Source organism: Melanostigma gelatinosum (assembly GCF_949748355.1).
Source record: "Melanostigma gelatinosum genome assembly, chromosome: 18".
NCBI classification, from domain to species: Eukaryota; Metazoa; Chordata; class Actinopteri; order Perciformes; family Zoarcidae; genus Melanostigma; species Melanostigma gelatinosum.
Window position 1 is genome coordinate 12448816 of NC_136651.1, and position 19107 is coordinate 12467922.

Genomic DNA, 19107 nt, shown 5'->3' on the forward strand with positions numbered 1-19107 from the left:
GTCCTTCTGTCTCCTCTATTGATCAGTCCTTCGCCACAATAAACGGATGCGTTTCTCAGATGGTTTGGAAGCTATACCCTATTTTCCATGACATAGACTCATCCTGCATGTGTGAGGTTAAGGATTTGCACTGGTGTTAAAAGTCTAAGGCAATGCGCTTTGAGTATGTGTTTCTGTTTAGAACAAGGGAATTGAAGCAAGCTGACGGAAAGTGTTTACATGCATACTAATGTGAACATGCATAGCTGTGTGCTGGTGTGTGTGTGTGGCTCGTTCCGTGTGGTTTGCCAGCGGTGCTTTGGTGCTGAGTCCGGGCCAGTGGTTTAATAAATTGCAGTGCTGTGTTTTTTTGTTTGTCTCTCTCTATCTGACTTCTGCAGAGTCAAAAGTTGGAGATTTATTTCTGGCACAGATGCCTGCTGTGTTTGTTGTCCAGTTGCTGGGAACATGTTGTCTTAACAACATTTTTTCCATCATCCTGCACAGTTGGAGAGCTGAGTGTCTTTAGGCCCAAATGCAGGGTTTTGTAAAGGAGCTGAATCATCAGACACGTCTTCAAATAAATTGCAATCCTGATATCTGAACACCTTATTGCAATAATGTGACTTCTCAATTACAGTTCAACTAAATTTGAGACAACGCAATTTAAGACAGGAAATGCCAATCCAACAAATATTATGTAATAATAAGACACAGATGCAAATGAAGCAATGATTTAATTCTTACAATTCAGCACCTTTCAAACTTCCAAACTGTCAATGTCCTGTAAAAAGCATGTGTCTCTTCTTTAGGCTAAACAAACAGCCCTGTTCTAACTCACACAGGCTCTACTGGACTCCAAAGGTAATTCTCTCCTCCAATCACAAGCATGCATTTGCCAGGTGGAAATTTTGCATAACCGAAGCCGGCCAATCATAATGTTTGCAGGGCTTTCAATTTGAAGACAGAGGCCTTAGCTGAATGACTTACAGTATGTACCGGTATGCTGCGCAAACTGGTCTGTTGGAGCAAATATTAAATAAATGAAAGCGAAATAAAAGGAACAATTAGGCAAAGTGTGACAAATTCCATGACAGTATTTGGGTAAAAAGCTAAGATTTTGAGAATAAAGTCAGTTTTTCTTTTTTTAGTCTTTGAACAGAAGATTCACAATATTACACTCAGCTTCTGTCCTCAACATACAATAAATATTGTCTGAATTAACTGTTTCCCTCCATTGAGGTTGATGTGGTTTAAGCAGTGTTGTTGATGTGGCCGGAGTAATGGAGCGATCAGTGTAGGAAGTCCATTCGGGACCTTTAGGGTCTTGAAGAGGCCAAACTGTCTGACCCCAGCAGAACCTGTATGTGTGTGTGATTCTGTTTTATTGCTGGAGATTGACAGCTGAGGGATTGAAAGAGAGCCTCAAACCGTAGATTAGCATACAGTAAGATTATACTTGTACATGTATTGATGTGCTGCTCTATTGACACGCAGAACATAACGAATAAAGTGACCCTGAAGAGCAGTTTGCAGGTGATGATGGATCTTTTAGGTCTGTCACCGTTTGCAACGTGGCTACTTTGTTTTTCTACGTGAACGCAGATAATCTTGATCTTGTTTACTCCGCTCTCGTGACACGAACACAATGTGAATACTCGGATGGTCAGTGTGTATCCACGCTAAGTGCTCACAGCTGCATTGGGTTGAATCTCGGCATGAAACAGTGTTGTTCTTGACTCGTGCCGTCCTGAAGATTAACGGCGTTCCTTCAGTCGACGGACAAGTCATGGAGATTGATGAGCTGTTTTCCTTGTGGCTCGCTGTGTTTTCAAGACGCTCGTGTTGTTTCTTAGTGGACTGATGAGTGGCTGGCTGGCTGCTCTGTGGGGTTTTGTATGTGTGTGTGTGTGTGTGTGTGTAAGAGAGAAAGGAAGAGTGACGTACAGAAAGACAGAGACACTGAACAGTGGATGTCTGTGGTTGCCAATGTTTACAACCCTGTGTGTTGTCACGCTTAGAACGTTCTTTTTCAATTCATAATCGGATGATTCCATCGATTGAGATTAGTGCATATTTATATTGATTATATTATATTTATTACAGATGAATCTATCAGCAACTGTTCTTTGATTTATTGTTCAGGCTGTAAAATGTCAAGCAGCTCAAAGAGCACAAGGTGGCATCTTTGAACTGCTTGTTTTGTCACAGACACGGACATACACCATGATGTAAAGCAGCAACATGCACGTTGGAGAAGATGGAACCACCAAATATTTGGCATTTTTGCTTAAAGATTCATCAATTATCAGAATTGTTGGCTATTCAATTTTCATAAATTTTTCGTGATACTGTACACGTGTAGTGTTGGCATGTGTGTGTCTGAGGATCTGTTGGTTGGGACTCATGAACAGCTTGTTTAGGGTGTAGTGAAGTGAAGCAGGATAGTGTAGACTAGAGGGTATGAGAAGTTGACATTTCAATCACCACAATCCCCAGTACACACACACACACACGCACACGCACGCACACACACACACACACACACACACACACACACACACAGACAAACACAGAACTGCAGCCATTTGGTTTGAGGTTGATTCTCTGTGACAGCCTAAATATTTGGCTGCGTCCGGGCACCAAGGTAAATGCACCCCACAATGTTTTTACAGAGGGGAGAGAGAGGGGAGGGAGAAAGAGAGAGAGAGAGTGAGAGAGAGAGAGAGTGGAGGGAGGTTTTGGACAGAGATAAAGAGAGAAAAACAGGGAACACACAGAAAGAAAGAGAAGAATTGTATTCACCGCGACATTTACATGTGGTTTGTGTGACGGCCATTAGTGTGATCTACATGGATCAAATGTAAGAGACCTCCCGCCATTTACACTGTAATATATATATAAGCAGATACAAATTATTGATTCATGTATTTGCCAACATTTAGGCTGGTTTATAAATAGATAATGATTGAGAGTAAAATACAGTTGTAAAGATAGAAAATGTGTTTTTAGATAAGAGGAGAAGTTCTAATTTGTTTCTAGTTGACAAATACAAAGTAATAACAACTAATACATCTCTATAGATGCTTAGAACTACATTATATATATGTTATATAGTGCCAATAATTGCTAGACTACAGAAAGGTGAGACCCCATTGGTGGACTGTTGAAAATGAATCAACGATACATCTGATAATCAATTGATATTTTCCTTTCAACGTTACTGTCCTCAAAGGGAGATGTGTGTCTTGCAGACATGGTGCAACATAGCGTGCACACAGACCTGAACATTGGACACATGAAGCAATAAATCATCTGGCAATTTCATGGCATGGGTGCAAAAATCCTTTGTGTCAAACCTTTTGTAAAGTCATTATCAGGTTAAAAAATGTTGTTACTTATTGCAAATTGATTATCTTTTGGTTTCGGACTGTTGATCAGACGTCATCGTGGGCTCTGGGATGGTTGACACAGTCTTCTTTTCACGGTTTATGGATTAAAAGATAAATTGAGTTATCAGAAAAAGAATTGACTGAGTAATCAATGAAAAGAATCATCAGTTGCAACCATTGCAGAGCTGAAAATACGTTGTCCATTTGAGAATAAACCCCTCTTTGATTTATCCCATACAGTGGAAGACATTTTTCATGCACATTTAGAAGAGACAGAAACTTTCATGTGTGCACACTGACCTCAGCTGTCTGGCTCGGCAGAGAGCCGCTCATGTCAGCATTGATTGATTGAACTGTTCAAGATCAAAAGGAATAGGATATATCAATTATACCGGAGGGTGGATTTTCCTTTCAAAAACCGAAACAATTTTCGGTCATCATTATTGTCAAAGATTATTGTCTGGGGATTGTTCTCTGTGTGGCTTGGCAATGAAATCATCATCTTTCTTTTTATGTCTACTCGCTCCATCTTTTCTCTTTCTCTCCTGTGTTGGAAATCAAGGCCCCATATTTCCTTTCTTTTGTCTCATATTTGAGAATGAATAAAGCTATCCTCAAAGGTCTGCTTTGAGCCCTGCAGAGGCTGCGGTAATCCACGATGATGAAGCATGTAAACATACACACACACGCCCATGTATACACGGACAGACACATACATGTGCATACAAATACACAGAGAAACGCCCTAATCTTGCACAGGTGTATACACTCTTACATGCACGAAAACACACACATGCAGCGAGGAGATCATGAGTGACCTGAGGAATGCAGGGGTCGAATCTTTAAAGACCTGACTGATAGAGGGGATGTATAGGAGATCAAAGGAGAGAGAACAGGAGGGAGAGATGGAGGCATATGAGGAGAGGGAGGGAGGGAATGTACAGGATCAAAGAGGAGAGGAAGGGAGGAATGAAATGATGGGAGGATGAATGGATCAGAGAGAGAGAGTGAAGGTCTAGGCTAAGAGGGGAGAAAAGTATCAGAAAATGTGCTCACGGGGGAGATGGAAGGACTGAAGGAGAAAAGGGGGAGATCCGGGAGGAAAAACATGTAGATGAGGAAGGTTAGAGGACGTAAAAACAATACAGATAACTCAAACTGACAGGTGTGTGTGTGTTTAAATGGTGGGGTTTCAGCAAGAAAGTGAAAGCTCACTTGTGCAGTGGTGAAAGATTTATGCATGTACAGATGTGTGTGTGTGTGTGTGTGTGTGTGTGTGTGTGTGTGTGTGTGTGTGTGTGTGTGTGTGTGTGTGTGTGTGTGTGTGTGTGTGTGTGTGTGTGAATGGGGAATCTCAGTGAATACCTGTTGAATGAGGCTGTGACCATTTGTTGCAGCTGCATTACCCATTAGCTCTTGACAGACATTTCTTTATAAACGTGGATACATTTGAAAATACATTTATTTTTCACATTTCTTTTTTCACATGACACAAGTCCTCAATAAGCAACATTTTCCACCACCCAAATACGTTTTTTTTTAAGAATTTAAGAGAAGAGGGAAAAAAAGTCCTTCTACGCCAGTTATGCTCGGGTAATACTCCACCAGACATTTATAATCACACGCTGTCACCACTTGTAGGCTTAAAAGGTGACTGGAAAATGTTTGAGCTCACTTCTTTCAGGGGATGGCTGCTGTAGTCAGCTTCACAGAGTTACAGTGGTTTCCAATTCTGACCCAATGTCATGGCAAAACGTTCCAAATGTATAAATATGTCATTAATGAAAAGTATTGCAAATCGGTATTGAATGCCAGATTGGGATTCTTATTTATTGATTTGATAGTTGCTGATTTTTTAGACTTTTTTGGGGGGCAAAACGATTTGTGTTTTGACAACATTATCTGTTCGAGACCTTTGCAAACTTTAAGAAACTAGAACAATATTTAAGGTGTAACATTATGACCTATGCCTCTTCATATATTGGCTCCCGTGCGATTTGTTACAATCAGCCCTAAAATCTGCTGCTTAAATGCGTCCCTTAACCCCACCTTGTCTGGAAGATGAACTACAGGACACGTTACTTCCTGCAGTTAAACAAACCCCGCTGTAAATAACCAGGTGTTGGTGTTTAAATGTGGGACTACCTGAGAACTTAGTTCAGCGTCTCTTTAAAACCCTGGCAGTGCTGCTGTGCTCCTGATAGGTCTTGTTTGAAGGCCGACTGCTCCGACTAACATTTCACTGATAGCATCACTCATAAGTAACTCAGAACCCTTTTCTCTGTCTATTCCTGTCTGCCCTTCGTGCTCTCCTCCTCTGAGAGTTCACTGATAACATCAGCGCTGAGAGTCCATTCTTCTCATTGTCTCTTTCTTTCTGTCTGTCCTTCACTCTTTTGGTTCAGCTGTTTCTTTTTCTGCTGATTTCCGGTCGACATCATCGACAGCCATCCCCTCTCCTCCCCTCTCTTAGCCTATGTGTGTGTGATATGTATGACAGAGCGAGTCAGAGCTGCATTGCTCCGACAGCATCAGCGAGTCGGTAGGAAACAGACGAGCTGTTGGAAGTCTTCATTTATATTTGGGAGATAGCCAGGGCTGCAAGTGCTGTGTGTGTGGCTGTCTGAGCACACGGTTTGTCAACACAGTACAGGCTACCTTTTATGAAACTCAACCCGGAGACACGCTTTTCTTCTCACACACACACACACACAAGTCAGAGAAACAAGAGAAAACACATCGATAGAACAATAGCTGCATGCAGGCGCACACATGCTTCTCTTTAGTTTCTTATCAAAATTAAATAGGAAATTAAGTTACTGAAAACATTCTCCAACTCCTTTGCCAGCACTTCCAATCAGAATAATTTAGCATACACGGAGTTTATCTCTGGGTTTGTATGCTGCTCCCATTGCACCAGATTCATTCAGTGACAGGACCTCACGGACAGTTTACGTTCACTATACATTTATATACAGACAAAATGTGTTGCTGACACACTGATATGAAATGCCTTACGCTATCGTATCTGCTGAATACGACGGCAGTGTTAAAATATACTGGGGAGGGAACTGAAGTAGCATGAAAGCAGCCGGGTGTTGAGCTGCGTTCGAGCGGTGCAGGCTGTCGTGCCGGAATCCTGTCCTGCTGTTAAAAGTGGGTTTTGTGCTCAACAGTGCTGTCAGTTCTAAAGCAAACTAGTTGGAATGAATTACAACTAAAACAAACTGTAAAAAGTTCATATTTCATCCTCGAACTCTCAACTGCTTTGCCAGATTGACGTTCTTCTGCTAATTTATGGCGGGCCCCTTCTGCCTCACTCGAGTGATTTGTTGCCGTTGCAATGAAAATGTTCAGACGACTTGATATCGGCTCGACAATAAGCCCAATGACGTGAACATGTGTGAGACCTCTCAGTGGAGTAGAACAATGAATTCAAATAGTGCGTTGTGCTTAAAGTCGATGAAATCTGAATTTGACCAGATCACTACATGTTCAAATCATGATTTTCAAACAATAAGGGAGAGCGCTACACTGAAAAAAAAAAGTAACATTTACTTGAAAAAAGCCAGGTAACAATTTGCACGCAGAAATTGTGAGTAATTTTTACTCAGATATTCTCAAGTTAAGTTTACTTACTAGTAAGAATTGGTTTTTATCCAAAATATGCAAGTAACTTTTACTTGCAAATTTCTCCCTTAGACATAAAATGTACTTCGCCTTTTATAGTAATCTTTACTCAGGCTACCTTTGGATCTAATTACAAAACCCCAGTAGAAATCAATTAGGTGTTTCATGTGTATTTAACCAGCTTTTCTTTACTTTTTCTGTTGAGAAATATTAAGTAATATTTACACAATATATCTTTTATCTACTACTTCTCTACACAACTATTCAAATATGACTGTTGCATTTTCTAAACTGCGCTACTGTTATTTAATAAAATTGTCTTAACATAAGGCTTCTACAAAACATGAAACATCTTCTTTTAAACTGCAGCAGCTTTACTTGTGAACTGTGAAAGAGGTCACTGCTGACCGACACACACCAACACCAACATATATAATCTGGTTGGCATTGCCAGACAAAACATTTCTAAATCAGTGCTGCCAATAACAAATGTAAGGACACAAACGCTTAGTCATTCAACAAACACTTTTAATTAGAAACGATGGGTGTTGCTTGACAACACTTAGATACACAGATGAAGCCCATGAGCAGAAGGCAAGCCTTTGCCACACTTTGACAGTCATCAAGAACCTCTTTTCCCTCGATGACGACGAACACATTGTCAGGAGTGAAGCCTTTCTGTGTTGCATTTCCATGGATGACAAGGCTCTTCATGACATGTTGAGCATCGTCCTCTTCAATGACATCTTTGAAATTCAAATTTACTAATATTCATTTTTAGGTCTTCGAGTCTGATGCGTTCTCAAAAAAGGACAATAGTGGGGGAAACTAACAACAATATTGAATGTGTTCAAATGCGTCATTATGTGTCTATTCGCAGTGTATATGAGCCCAACATAATTTTATATAATATTAATATATGATATCTAAACTTTACCAGGCTGGGTGAATCCAGCATGGGTCTTTGGTTCCTGCAACTCCGCCCTTTGTCCCAAGTATCTCCAGAAAGTTGGTGGTGCAATTGTCCAATTTCGACAAAAAGGTTCGCTCCAGATGAACTGTGGTTATTCTTCTGAACTCCTCATTGAGCTGAAACAAAAGACAATAAAAAACAACATGATCAAGATGAGGTACCTTGCTAAAACAATTAATGCAGTAGTCCTGCCAGTATAATGTACTGTTGAGCAGCAACACAAACTACGACTTCAAATGTATATGTCAAGTTAAACTGTAACAGTACTAACTTAGTTGATTTTACCTTGCCGTCCTTGTTTCTGCTGTTTCGCTGAAGAAAAAAGCGCTAACTCTCCTCTGACGTCACTCCCTGAGTACGCGCTATATGTTGCCAGGTTTCAATTGTATTACCCAAGTACAATTTACTTTGTTGTGTCAGGTAGTGCATTCAATACAGTAGTTTAGTAGATATTACTGCGTGTGAATGATTACAATGTACTTGTAAAATTGAGGATACATAATTACAAACAAACACCAAGTAACACATTCAATAAAAGGTGATATTTTAAAGTAAAAGCACTGGAATGATAATTTCTTGTAAAATTTACAAAAATAGGTACCTCGATAAAATAATTATCGAGGTAATAATTACAGGGGCCAAAAAGTCTTTTTTTCCAGTGTACGACTCACTATGCTGCATCACTGATGCAGTTGTACGCTGCAGGTGCTTGTGTTCAGTGTGTAGTCGGCTTTTGTGGAATTGTGTGAAACCGTTTGACACATCTCACTTCTAATGATGCCGCTGCTGGCAAATTGATATTCGGCCCTCGTGCGTGCCGTTGGTGATTTGATATTACTGTTCTCAACAGGCTCAGGGTTTTTGGAAATTAATCAACCGTTTCACGAATGCAATTCATGTATCCTCCTCTCAAAGATATTCCCCAAAGCATGCTCGCTACCTTTCTTGCAAAATCTCAAACGAAGGCAACGTGCTGCAGAGCGAGAGCAGTGAGAGATATTTTTTTTTCAGCCGAGATGCCGAACACTTCAAATCTCCACATGTGGGAATCTGACTGTGATGATGTTTGCTCTGGATGCACACACCCACCCCACTCCACCTCAACAAGGGGGGGGGCATTTCCATGACAAAGGACAATTATTGACTTTCATTGGCTCCGCTTGCTTTGATATCAGCAAGGGGTGTGTCTGTGTGTCTGTGTGTGCGTGCTGGAGGGGGCGGGATGGTGGGGGGGGGGGGGAGTGGAGGAGAAAAAGAAACAGGGGGACCTGATGAAAGGAGCCGAGTGGGAAAATGCACCCGCTGACCCACAGTGCACTAACAGAAGAGGAGGATCACAGTGGAAAGAAAGAAATCATTCATTAAGGTTTCCTTTCTTTCGCTCTGCTCCTGTTTTCTGTATCCTCCCTCACTTTCTCGCTTGTGTTTTCGTCCTGTCTCTCTTTCCATCCCTTAACCTCCCCCTTTTTTTAACTCTCTTTCTTTTTAGCCGGCTATGACTGATCCCCCCCCCCCCCCCCCCTCTCCCCCTGCTCTCCCTCCTCCTCCCTCACCAAGCCATAATTTAAGGGGCTGAAAGGCACGGCGAGCGGAGAAAGAGGAGAGGAGAGAGAGCTGAGAAAAAGGGGAGACCTTGCAGATGAGGGCCTTCCTTCCTTCACGGACGTGGCACAGATGTGAGGGTGTTTTTTTTGTGAAATGAGTCGGGGAGGGGCGCCATAGGCTAATTTGCGCGGCATAAAGACGGGGCCCTTTTCATATGCAGAGCGCTACTTTGATGCGCGGCCGATGAAAGCTGGAGGGAGCGCAGGGGAGACGAGAAGAGAGGGTGACGGAGGGGTTCTTTGTCCCCTGACAAGAAGGCATCTGCTCCAGGCTGCCCTCATCTCCTCCTCTCCTCTGCTGCACCGAGGCTCCCACAATGGGCCAGCCGACAGAGAAAAGTGTCATCAGAGCACCTTAGAAAGCAGAACATGAACAAAAAAACAAAAACAGCCGCTTGGGTTGGCGTACGGGTATGCATATCAATACAGAATTCATTTGACAAAGATCTGAAAGTGCACACACAGACACACACGTACACACATGCACACTGAATTGTAAAAACATGCAGACGTACTGTAGACACATTTACATCGTTCCACAGCTGACAAAACACATCTTCACTTTGACTGATTGCTCCCATTGAGAAACAAATAAGCCATACAAACTTTCCTCTTTTATGGGGCTCAAGATCAATGGCTTGCAGGGTGAAAGGTGTGCGTGTGTTTGTGTGTGTGTGTGTGTGTGTGTGTGTGTGTGTGTGTGTGTGTGTGTGTGCATGGCGGGGAGATCAGAGGGAGAGCATGTGCTGAGGTGAGTGGCGGTGGTTTCTTTGTGTGTCCGTCTCAGTCGCCTATGCGCAGACCATAGGACCTTCAGAGTGTGTGTGTGTGTGTGTGTGTGTGTTCACGTGTATTTGTGTGCATTTATGCATATGTGTGTCCTCGCGGTGCTGATCACAGGCGGCAGGCTCACCAGGGCCCTCTCACCAAACACTGGCTGATTTCACGCTCACACAAAAGCCGAGTCTCTGCAGCAGAGCACGGAGGGGTTCGGCAGGGACAACTCAAACTGTCTCCTTTGCTATATAGTTCAGTAAATCTAAAGTATTTCACTCTGTTAACCACCGGTTTGGGTTTTAGATCACATCAAGGTTTCTGTCACTCGAGAAGGTGTAACAAAAAGAACATGTGTCAGATGCATGTGTGAATTATGGCCACGCTAGCCGCGTGGCTCTAGGGATGGATATGTCGGTTGGTCGGTCGGTCAGTCAGTTGACGGCCGACTACTGGCCCAGACTGAAATATGTCAAGAACTACTCGACGGATTCCTGGTCCCCAGATGATTCATACAATCCGGCCAACATGGCAGGAGACTGTTGGTCTTGTTTGGAGAGGTTTGCATCTGTGATCGACTGTAACAGAGGAAACAAATCTTGTTGAATTAAAACCGATTTTTCTTTCATTTTTGTCAGTTAATATCACGGCTTCCATCTATAATCCCTGTTCAAGTGCCAGAACATGAACAGTTTTAGAGGTGAAACAGGTCATCATGAGCAACGTTGTGCATTATTAATTATAATGTTTTGTACACACACATACATTTACTTGCTTTTCGCTGGATCAATGTACAACTATGAGGCCGGAGAGTCTTTGGGGGTTCCATCAGGGTAAAAAACATATCAACTAATTGCCAGTGTCTCATTCTAGGTGATCTTTGCCCTGAACCAGACGCTATTACAGCAGGAGTCTCTGAGGGCAGGAAGCCTACAGGTCCCGTACACCACCGAAGACCTCATCAGACACTACAACTGTGGAGATCTCAACTCCATCATCTTCAATCATGACACCTCACAGGTCAGTCTCATCTCATCTCATCTTATTTTTTCTTATGTAGCAGTGAACTTTTAACGACTTTCAATGTAGTTAATAAGCTAAGAGTAATTTTGACCCCTTGACCCTTTGGAGTGTCCCAGTGACACGACCCTTGCCCTTTTACCTTCACCCCTAACCCTCCGACCACCTTTCATCCCCCACACCTCCTCCTACACCATCCCTTCTATCAGCTCCTCCATTGCCAATTTACTTCTTCTGTTCTTCCTTCCATTATCCGTGCCTTGTCTTTCTCTCTATTATGTTTGCTATTCTTCCGCCCGACAATCCCAGTTCACCGCGGTCAGTTTGAATACACATTTGAATGTGTTTTCAGAGTTTCTTTTACTGTGTGAAAATTGAATGAAAAGCGCTGGGAAACACAAAACAAAAGAAATCTCCCTCTTCTCCTTTTCCCCTTTGTGGGCTTGACTGAACCATCAACCCCTCGCACCCTCTAGGTCCCTAACTTCAATAATGTGACACTGCCACCCAGCGAGCAGGTGACCGCCCAGGAAATAGACAGCTACTTTCGACAGGAGCTCATCTACAAGAGGAATGAGAGGATGGGGAAGAGGGTCAAGGCACTGCTAGAGGAACACCCTGACAAGAGCTTCTTTTTCGCCTTTGGAGCAGGTTGGTGCTAACGATGTACTGGAAATGAATGAAAAGGGGATATAGAAACAAAGTATCATATTGCAGTGGTATTAAATGATTATCTCCAGAGATGCCAGTGTTTCAGGCTAAAATGTCAGACTAAGAAGAAGGTATGTTAGGTCTTTGTTTAGTCTCCGTTCATCAAAGCACTCAATAAGATTACTTTTATCTCTCCAACAAAATGACTTAAATTCCTCTTTTTGTTACGAGAGCACTTCTGCAAAGGACAGCTTAACAAACTGAGCAGCTTAACAAAACTCATGTAGACAAAGAAACAAGAAAAAAGGGGACAGAAACCCCAGTTGATCGGAGAGGTGGAACTCACTGATTAGCTTCCTCTCTCTAATCTGCAAGGCTCCTTTCCCATTAAAAATTATATTATTCAATTGTATAAAAAAACCCCACCAACAACACACAACAACATTTCCACAATCCTTCTTTTCTGTATTGGATGTGACTATTATCTTTCACAATGTTTCCCAAAACATTTTACTTACTTTTTATGACAAATAATACATTTTCCTCTTCTGTTGAAAAGCAGCTCAGCTCAGCGGCTTAGCTGACTTCACTAAACTAGACTAGACGAAACCTTTGATCGACAGCTTTATCAGCTGAGTGTCCAAATGAAACAGTGTCGTGTTGGGTGTTTCTCTCAAGCAGAAGCTCAATAAAACATCCTTTTTATCAGTTCAGGACTGACCAGAAACAGACATCTGGTCTGTTTGAGTGCTTTCACAGAGAAATGTCGGTTCAATTCTTTGAATTCCTCTATAACTATGCAGCAACCGCACAAGAGCCTGATAAGAGACTTGACTTAAAACAGGGACCAGATAACAGCAAAGACGACTCCACAAAGTCGTCTACTGAAGCACGGATGCCTCTTTGTGTGTGTGTGTGTGTGTGTGTGTGTGTGTGTGTGTGTGTGTGTGTGTGTGTGGATATATAATCATGTTTCTTGGTTGGACAATTTATATCTAAGGCAGACAGTCTTTGTTCTGGGGAAATCTATTGGTTTGTTCGGCCTTTGGTTCTTTAATCAAAGCATTGTTCTTACCTAATAGACAAGAATAAGAAGACACGGCTATTTTGCAATTTTTGGTCATTCCAAACATTTAACCCTTTCCACACAAGATGGTGCTTTACATCTGACGGCAAAAATGTAACATCTTTCAAGCACACATAAAAAGCCAAAGGTAAGACATCTTTAAGTGCAGAAGTTCAAAGTAATTATGCACTGAATAGCAGAAGAGAGAATACAAAGGCTGCAAACCTAAAGATATATAAGTGCAAATGACATCTGCAGGTAAATGACCATGTAAATGACCATGTCATTGAAGAAGCAGTTTCAATTATTGTGGCCAGGTTTCTCTAAACTTTATGTTTCTAGAAGGGTTCCTGCACCAAGAAGTAGACATTCAGTAAGATAGTGCTGCAACTGAAAATTACTTTCACAATCCATTATTTTCTCAATTATTCAATAAATACTTTTGTCCATCCGACAATGTCTGCAGGCCAAACCGATGGATTGAAATAGTTTGTTTCATTTGAACAACATACCAAAATGCTAATTTATTTCGTTTTCTGTCAAATATGACACAGAACAAAGAACTAAACGTATCAGTCTTCTTGCGATTAATCAGTTATTAATATAGTTGTTATTTCACTTATTGACTGACTAGTTGACGAATCATAGCAGCTCTAATTATTTTTCACTTATTGATTTATTCGTAATTTCCCCTCTATTGTAAATAATTACTTAATACGACTTCTACTCAAGGTAATACAAATTCAAGTGTTCATGAATCGATTCCAATCAAACTTTATTTATTACACTTTCAATGCAAAACTGAACTATATAACGAACAAACAAATATCTTTACATTGTACAATGTACCAAAGAAAGGGCCAAATGTCACCATTGATCATAAAGCTCTCATCGGATGCAAAGAAATAATTGTGTCGTCATTGTAATTTGATTAAAACGTACCACAGCTTAACGCTTGAATTATAATGTCCATTTTGCAGTCATAGGTTTGTAGTTCATCACACTCACTCATTAACGCCACAATATGGACTTTTAGTTGACGTGTCAATGGAACCTTAATAAAATATGTGATATTTTTGCAGTGAAGGGCGCATACACATTGGAAAGAATCTGCTCGCCCCAAATTAGATTCAGCTTGTTATGGGATATGTATGGAGGAGAGGGGATCACATTTGAGTGCGATCAATTTCACAGTCAGATTTTCCTTGTGAGGACATCGCCAGAAACATCCTCCTACAAAGTTTCTTTGGTCATATAGAAGCAGAGACGCTGCAAAGTTGGAGCAGAGAGAGGCCTTCACAGTCTGTTGGTCTCAGAGCTGACAGGAAACAGCTGAGGAAAAGCAGACACACACACACACACACACAAACCCTAACAAGGAGTACATTTCACGACGCGTCCCTGAGGAGGTGCCTTTACAAGGGCTTGGTCTAAAAAGGTGTGTGCCTCTGTGTGTATTTGTGTGTGTGTGTCTGTATGTGTGTGTGTGTGTGTTTGAATGCGTGTGTGAGCCGGCGAGTGAAAGTGATACGGGCAATCAGCCCAGAAGCACTAGTCTTAGACATACTGAGGGCAGGTTGGATCGGCATGTTCAAGGAACGGGATGGGGCACATTAGGGTGCACGCACATGTGCATATGCATGAACACACACAAAAATGTACACACACACATTCCCCAGCCCCCAAGACAGATCGGAGAAAAATATGTCCCTAATTATCCCTGGAGGGGTCAGAGGACACACACACACACACAAAGGAGCCCATTATGTCGGTGTACTCAACTTCCATGTTGCAGTCAGGTGTGAGAGCAGTCTTATCAGTGACCATCTCATGTCTCTCTGAATCTGTGTAAAAGGACGTCTTGACAGATTCAGGATGTGATTGTTGAGCTTTTTGTATTTTTTTTTCGTTGATGATTTACTAAAGTGTCAGTCTGAGGTGTTGCAGTGACCAGAAACGAATATAAAATTGCAATGCTGCGAGCTTTAGGTAAATTATGATTACTTGAAATTCATCCAGACTTCAAACTAAATCGGATTCAGAGGAAAAAGCCACATATTTATCATACTTCTCTTCTCCAGTAATGATCCCATTAGCATGCAAGGGTTGGCCTGCAGATTCCCGACTGACCGATGTGGAAAATCTTTGAGGGTTTCTATTTTCCCCCATCATAAGTTGTATTGCCACAACAAGTTAACAAAACAGTTTGTACACCATAATTTATTCCCTGTCAACTTGCCTGGTTGGATGCAGATTGCTCATCACTGAAGGAAACTATACTCGCAAAGATGTAGTGTTTGTGGAAGCCTCATTCATGTTTGTCAGGATTGCATCTGAAAAAAGTACACTTTAACTTTTAACTTTTAAAGGGAAGCGCTGTAAACTTCTTTGCCAGAAAGAGCATCATATAAATGTGATGATGAACCTGCATCATTCATCTTTTTTTTTTTTAATTATTTATCTTTTGCTGCAGTAAAACACAATGCTCCTCTTGTAGATCGCCAATCTTGACCTGTAGTTGAATCATATATTGTCATATGAAGCAGAAGTGTTATAAAATTGTAATTGAAAGAAGCTGAACTCCACACAGATACGATCATGTAGTGTTAAAAGCGTAACAACAGTGAAGAAAAATGGATAAATGTTTTGAATGCTTGTCCGTGTCTATGGGGAAAGAAATATTTAGTGAATTTATTTTTGTGGAAATTGTTTACGGAAAAAGCATTAATGGTCGACTGTCGCACACTGCCAAACCAGAGCTAACATTTTCGAACCCTAAATGATTTCTCATGTGCTTACAGCACAACACGCACACAGAGCCAGTCTCCCACTGGCTTGTTTTATATGAGTATCTTAGTGCACTTTGTGGACCATGTCTCAAGTCATCATAAGAATAAGAAAAATAAATAAATAAATAATATATATATATATATATATATATATATAGCAATATATATATATATAGCATTTGTTTGTGAGAAACTATTTGAGAGATTTTCCAATTAAAATGAAGTATTCAATTAGTCAGCCAAATCTTATGAGTCCTCCTATACATAACTTCATATTAATTCTAAGATATAGGTTATTTGGTTGTATCCAGACTCACCAGAATGACCAGTTTTGCATCCCAGCCCTCGCTGTTGGAGAAACGTTGTCTTTGCAGCGGTCTGGTCAGAGTGGTGGTCAGCGAGGCAACAGTCAAACAAACAGGAAGTGGTCACTGGTCGGCCCAGAGGAACGCACACATCCTTCTATGCCTCTCGCTTCTCTCTCGCTGCACACTTGCTGTCTTTCTTCGCCCACCCACCGTACACTCACTTTCATTTTGGTGTGTCTGTCTAAGTGAGACAAGAACAAAGAGAAAGAGAGACTGACTGGGAGATGATACGAGCTGCTTACACCAGTGTTGTGTTTATGTAGCGCATGCCCATGATGACCACCCAGCAGTTTATTTACTATTATGTGGGTGTTGTGAGATTAATAGAATAAGAAACATAGCATGTATAAAGTTCCTTATTCCAGTTTTCCCTGAATAGCCTTCAGCCTCCGTGCTAGATTAAACTAATAAGGGGTCAGAAGGGTAACAGAACGGTTGCCTCGACTTTTACTGACATCCACACGCAACTATTGTTGAACAAAAAGGCCTGTCAGCAGTTTTGGAATTTGGCAAGCTTTCAGTGCTGGCGGTTTTTGATAAGCAACAAAGCTTGCTTGCTGGCTGAAGTAGTATTTATGACAGATGAGACTTGCCAGTTCTTACACTCTGTCAGGAAGCGTTTGAATCTCATCAGGCCTGCAGTATTTTTGAAGGAGTAACTGAACATAAAGCGCTCTAGTTGTGTCCATTGGGGCAGAAATGAAGGGTTTTTTTTCCGGTGTTCCCATGTATAACGAAACCGCTGCCCGCTCTTACCCTGCTCTGACTTTAGGGTATTGTCATGCCTCACTATACTTTACTGTAAGTAAATACCTCCTGGAAATTTGTCTCCCCCTCCCTATCTGTTTGTCTGAAATACCACGGCAATCACTCAACATAAAGGATGATGTTTAAAAAGAGCCATATGTTCAGGCAGGCATATGGAAGCGGTTATTGCTGCGCTCTAGAGGTACAGTAACCCAATCCACGTATACAATCTCAACCCATGTTCTCTGTATAATCTCTGCCATACCCTGGCACTCTTGACTTTAATAAAATGATATGTTTACATATCGCTGATGGCGGAGGCCTTCATTTCTGCCGGGCTCTTCTTGACGCTCTTTTTTTCCCCCCTCCAGGCTGAACTTGAATGCATCAATGTTTCTCAACCCCAAGCTGCTTAGCACATCGTGATTCCCCTCAGACCCCGCTCCAAAACCACAAATTTGAATATTTGTGGTGGTGTAATTGCCAGTGTGGTTGACAGGCTCGGACGGTTACTGTACTTTGACATGTTTGACTCTTTTCACAGACAATTACGGTTCACCTTTGGATCTTTTGCTATTTAGGTTGGTAGGGCCACGCTAAAGTGAATACCCCTCGGTTAGTGAGCTGTTTATGTGGTGGCTAGACTGTAATGAATGGAGCTGCGGCTCATGACAGAGCTTGACATGAACTCATAACTCACACAAAGCACCTTGACTTGTCAGTGTGTGGGTAGCTGTCGGTACTGGAGCGGGGAAATAGTCACTTAATACTCTACTGCCGTTTAAGAGTCAGCACCGTGTACTGACTGAACCAAATTTACATTTATGTGTAGTCGTCAAAAATAAATATGACATAACGAGTGTTAAAGGTGGTATTTTGTAAGTTTTTTCTGGTGCACAGTCCCCTTGAGCATCTGATCCTTTATATTTTCTGAGAAAAAAGAGCAAACAAAGAGACAACAGCAGGTTTTCACGTTTTAATTACTATACTGTCATCACTGGTGACCCATGCCCAGGTGGCACGCAGTGCAGCCAAACTTTGTTTTAAACCCACAGACTTTTATTTAAATCTAGTGATCTCAAAGTTTCTAAAGCTCACAAATATACCATAAATATGTTGGAAAATGTGTCTGAAAGTTTGCACAAAGCAACTAGAATATTTCCATTGGACTGAATGGTGCAGCCAAAAAACACATGGAGCATAGCCCTCAGTATAAACATCTTATATCTCCAATAAAGAGTTGGAACAAACTGGTGCAGAATATACAGTACATTATACTGTCAGACAGTTTGGAATAAGATGATTTACATTTATTTCGCAAGCAGTCATAAGAGAGTTTAGACAACATTAAATCGATGTCTATCAAATGCATTTTGCACATAAGCCATGCTTTAACTACCCCTGTGTACATACGATTGTAGGCTCAGAGTTGCAGCTGATTGACTGGACGTTCCTATTTAAATCCCCGGGCTAATTCTCACACATACCTGGCCAGAATCCCTCCAGTGTGTTTTCACACGGAGCACTACATCACTGCGGTTGCTGCCCTCTTTTGCTTTTTTTTCTTCCCCAGATGGTGTGAAAGTCAGAAACGTGGTGGTTTTTTCACAGCACCTCACCCTCGTAAACAGCCAGTTTACAACTGTTTGGGGCAGTCGCTGACATGAGTACACACATGTCATACAGCGCCATTAAAACCCAGACCAGACCTACCACACACTTGGTAGGGGAGTGAGCAGGCAGGGGCGAAACATCTGCCAAACCTGGATTAAGTCCTGGATTTAAATTTGCATGACACCTTTTTGCTTTAAAAAAAAAAGTTGTCAGATTTTAATGTAATTATTTCTTTTACTGGAATAGAGACAAACATCCTGACTGCCAAAACTCCACTGAAGTGGAAGATGAGAAAACAGAGATTTTTGTCAGTGTTCATTCACATTTTTAAAAGCACTGATGAATAATGTCCCGCCAATAGGGGTGTTTGAACAGAAGATGCTCAATGAAAAACAACACAGTATTTGTTTTGCATCCTCCAGCAATGCCAAAGTATATGAGTCCTTGCTTTATAGTAAGATAATCTAACATACTGTATATAAGAAGTACGGTAGACAGAG

At 41.5% G+C, this 19107-nt stretch overlaps 1 protein-coding gene across 1 annotated transcript in view; it reads left to right on the forward strand.

Annotated features, from left to right (window-relative positions):
- Nucleotides 1-19107, forward strand: part of trabd2a (TraB domain containing 2A) — a gene marked incomplete at both ends in the record, with an annotated part of 52782 nt that overhangs the window by 13731 nt on the left and 19944 nt on the right. Inside the window, 2 exons of the mRNA XM_079288853.1 lie at nucleotides 11226-11372; nucleotides 11849-12023. Of these exons, the coding sequence (XP_079144979.1) occupies nucleotides 11226-11372; nucleotides 11849-12023 (322 nt within the window). The remainder of the gene's footprint in view (nucleotides 1-11225; nucleotides 11373-11848; nucleotides 12024-19107) is intronic.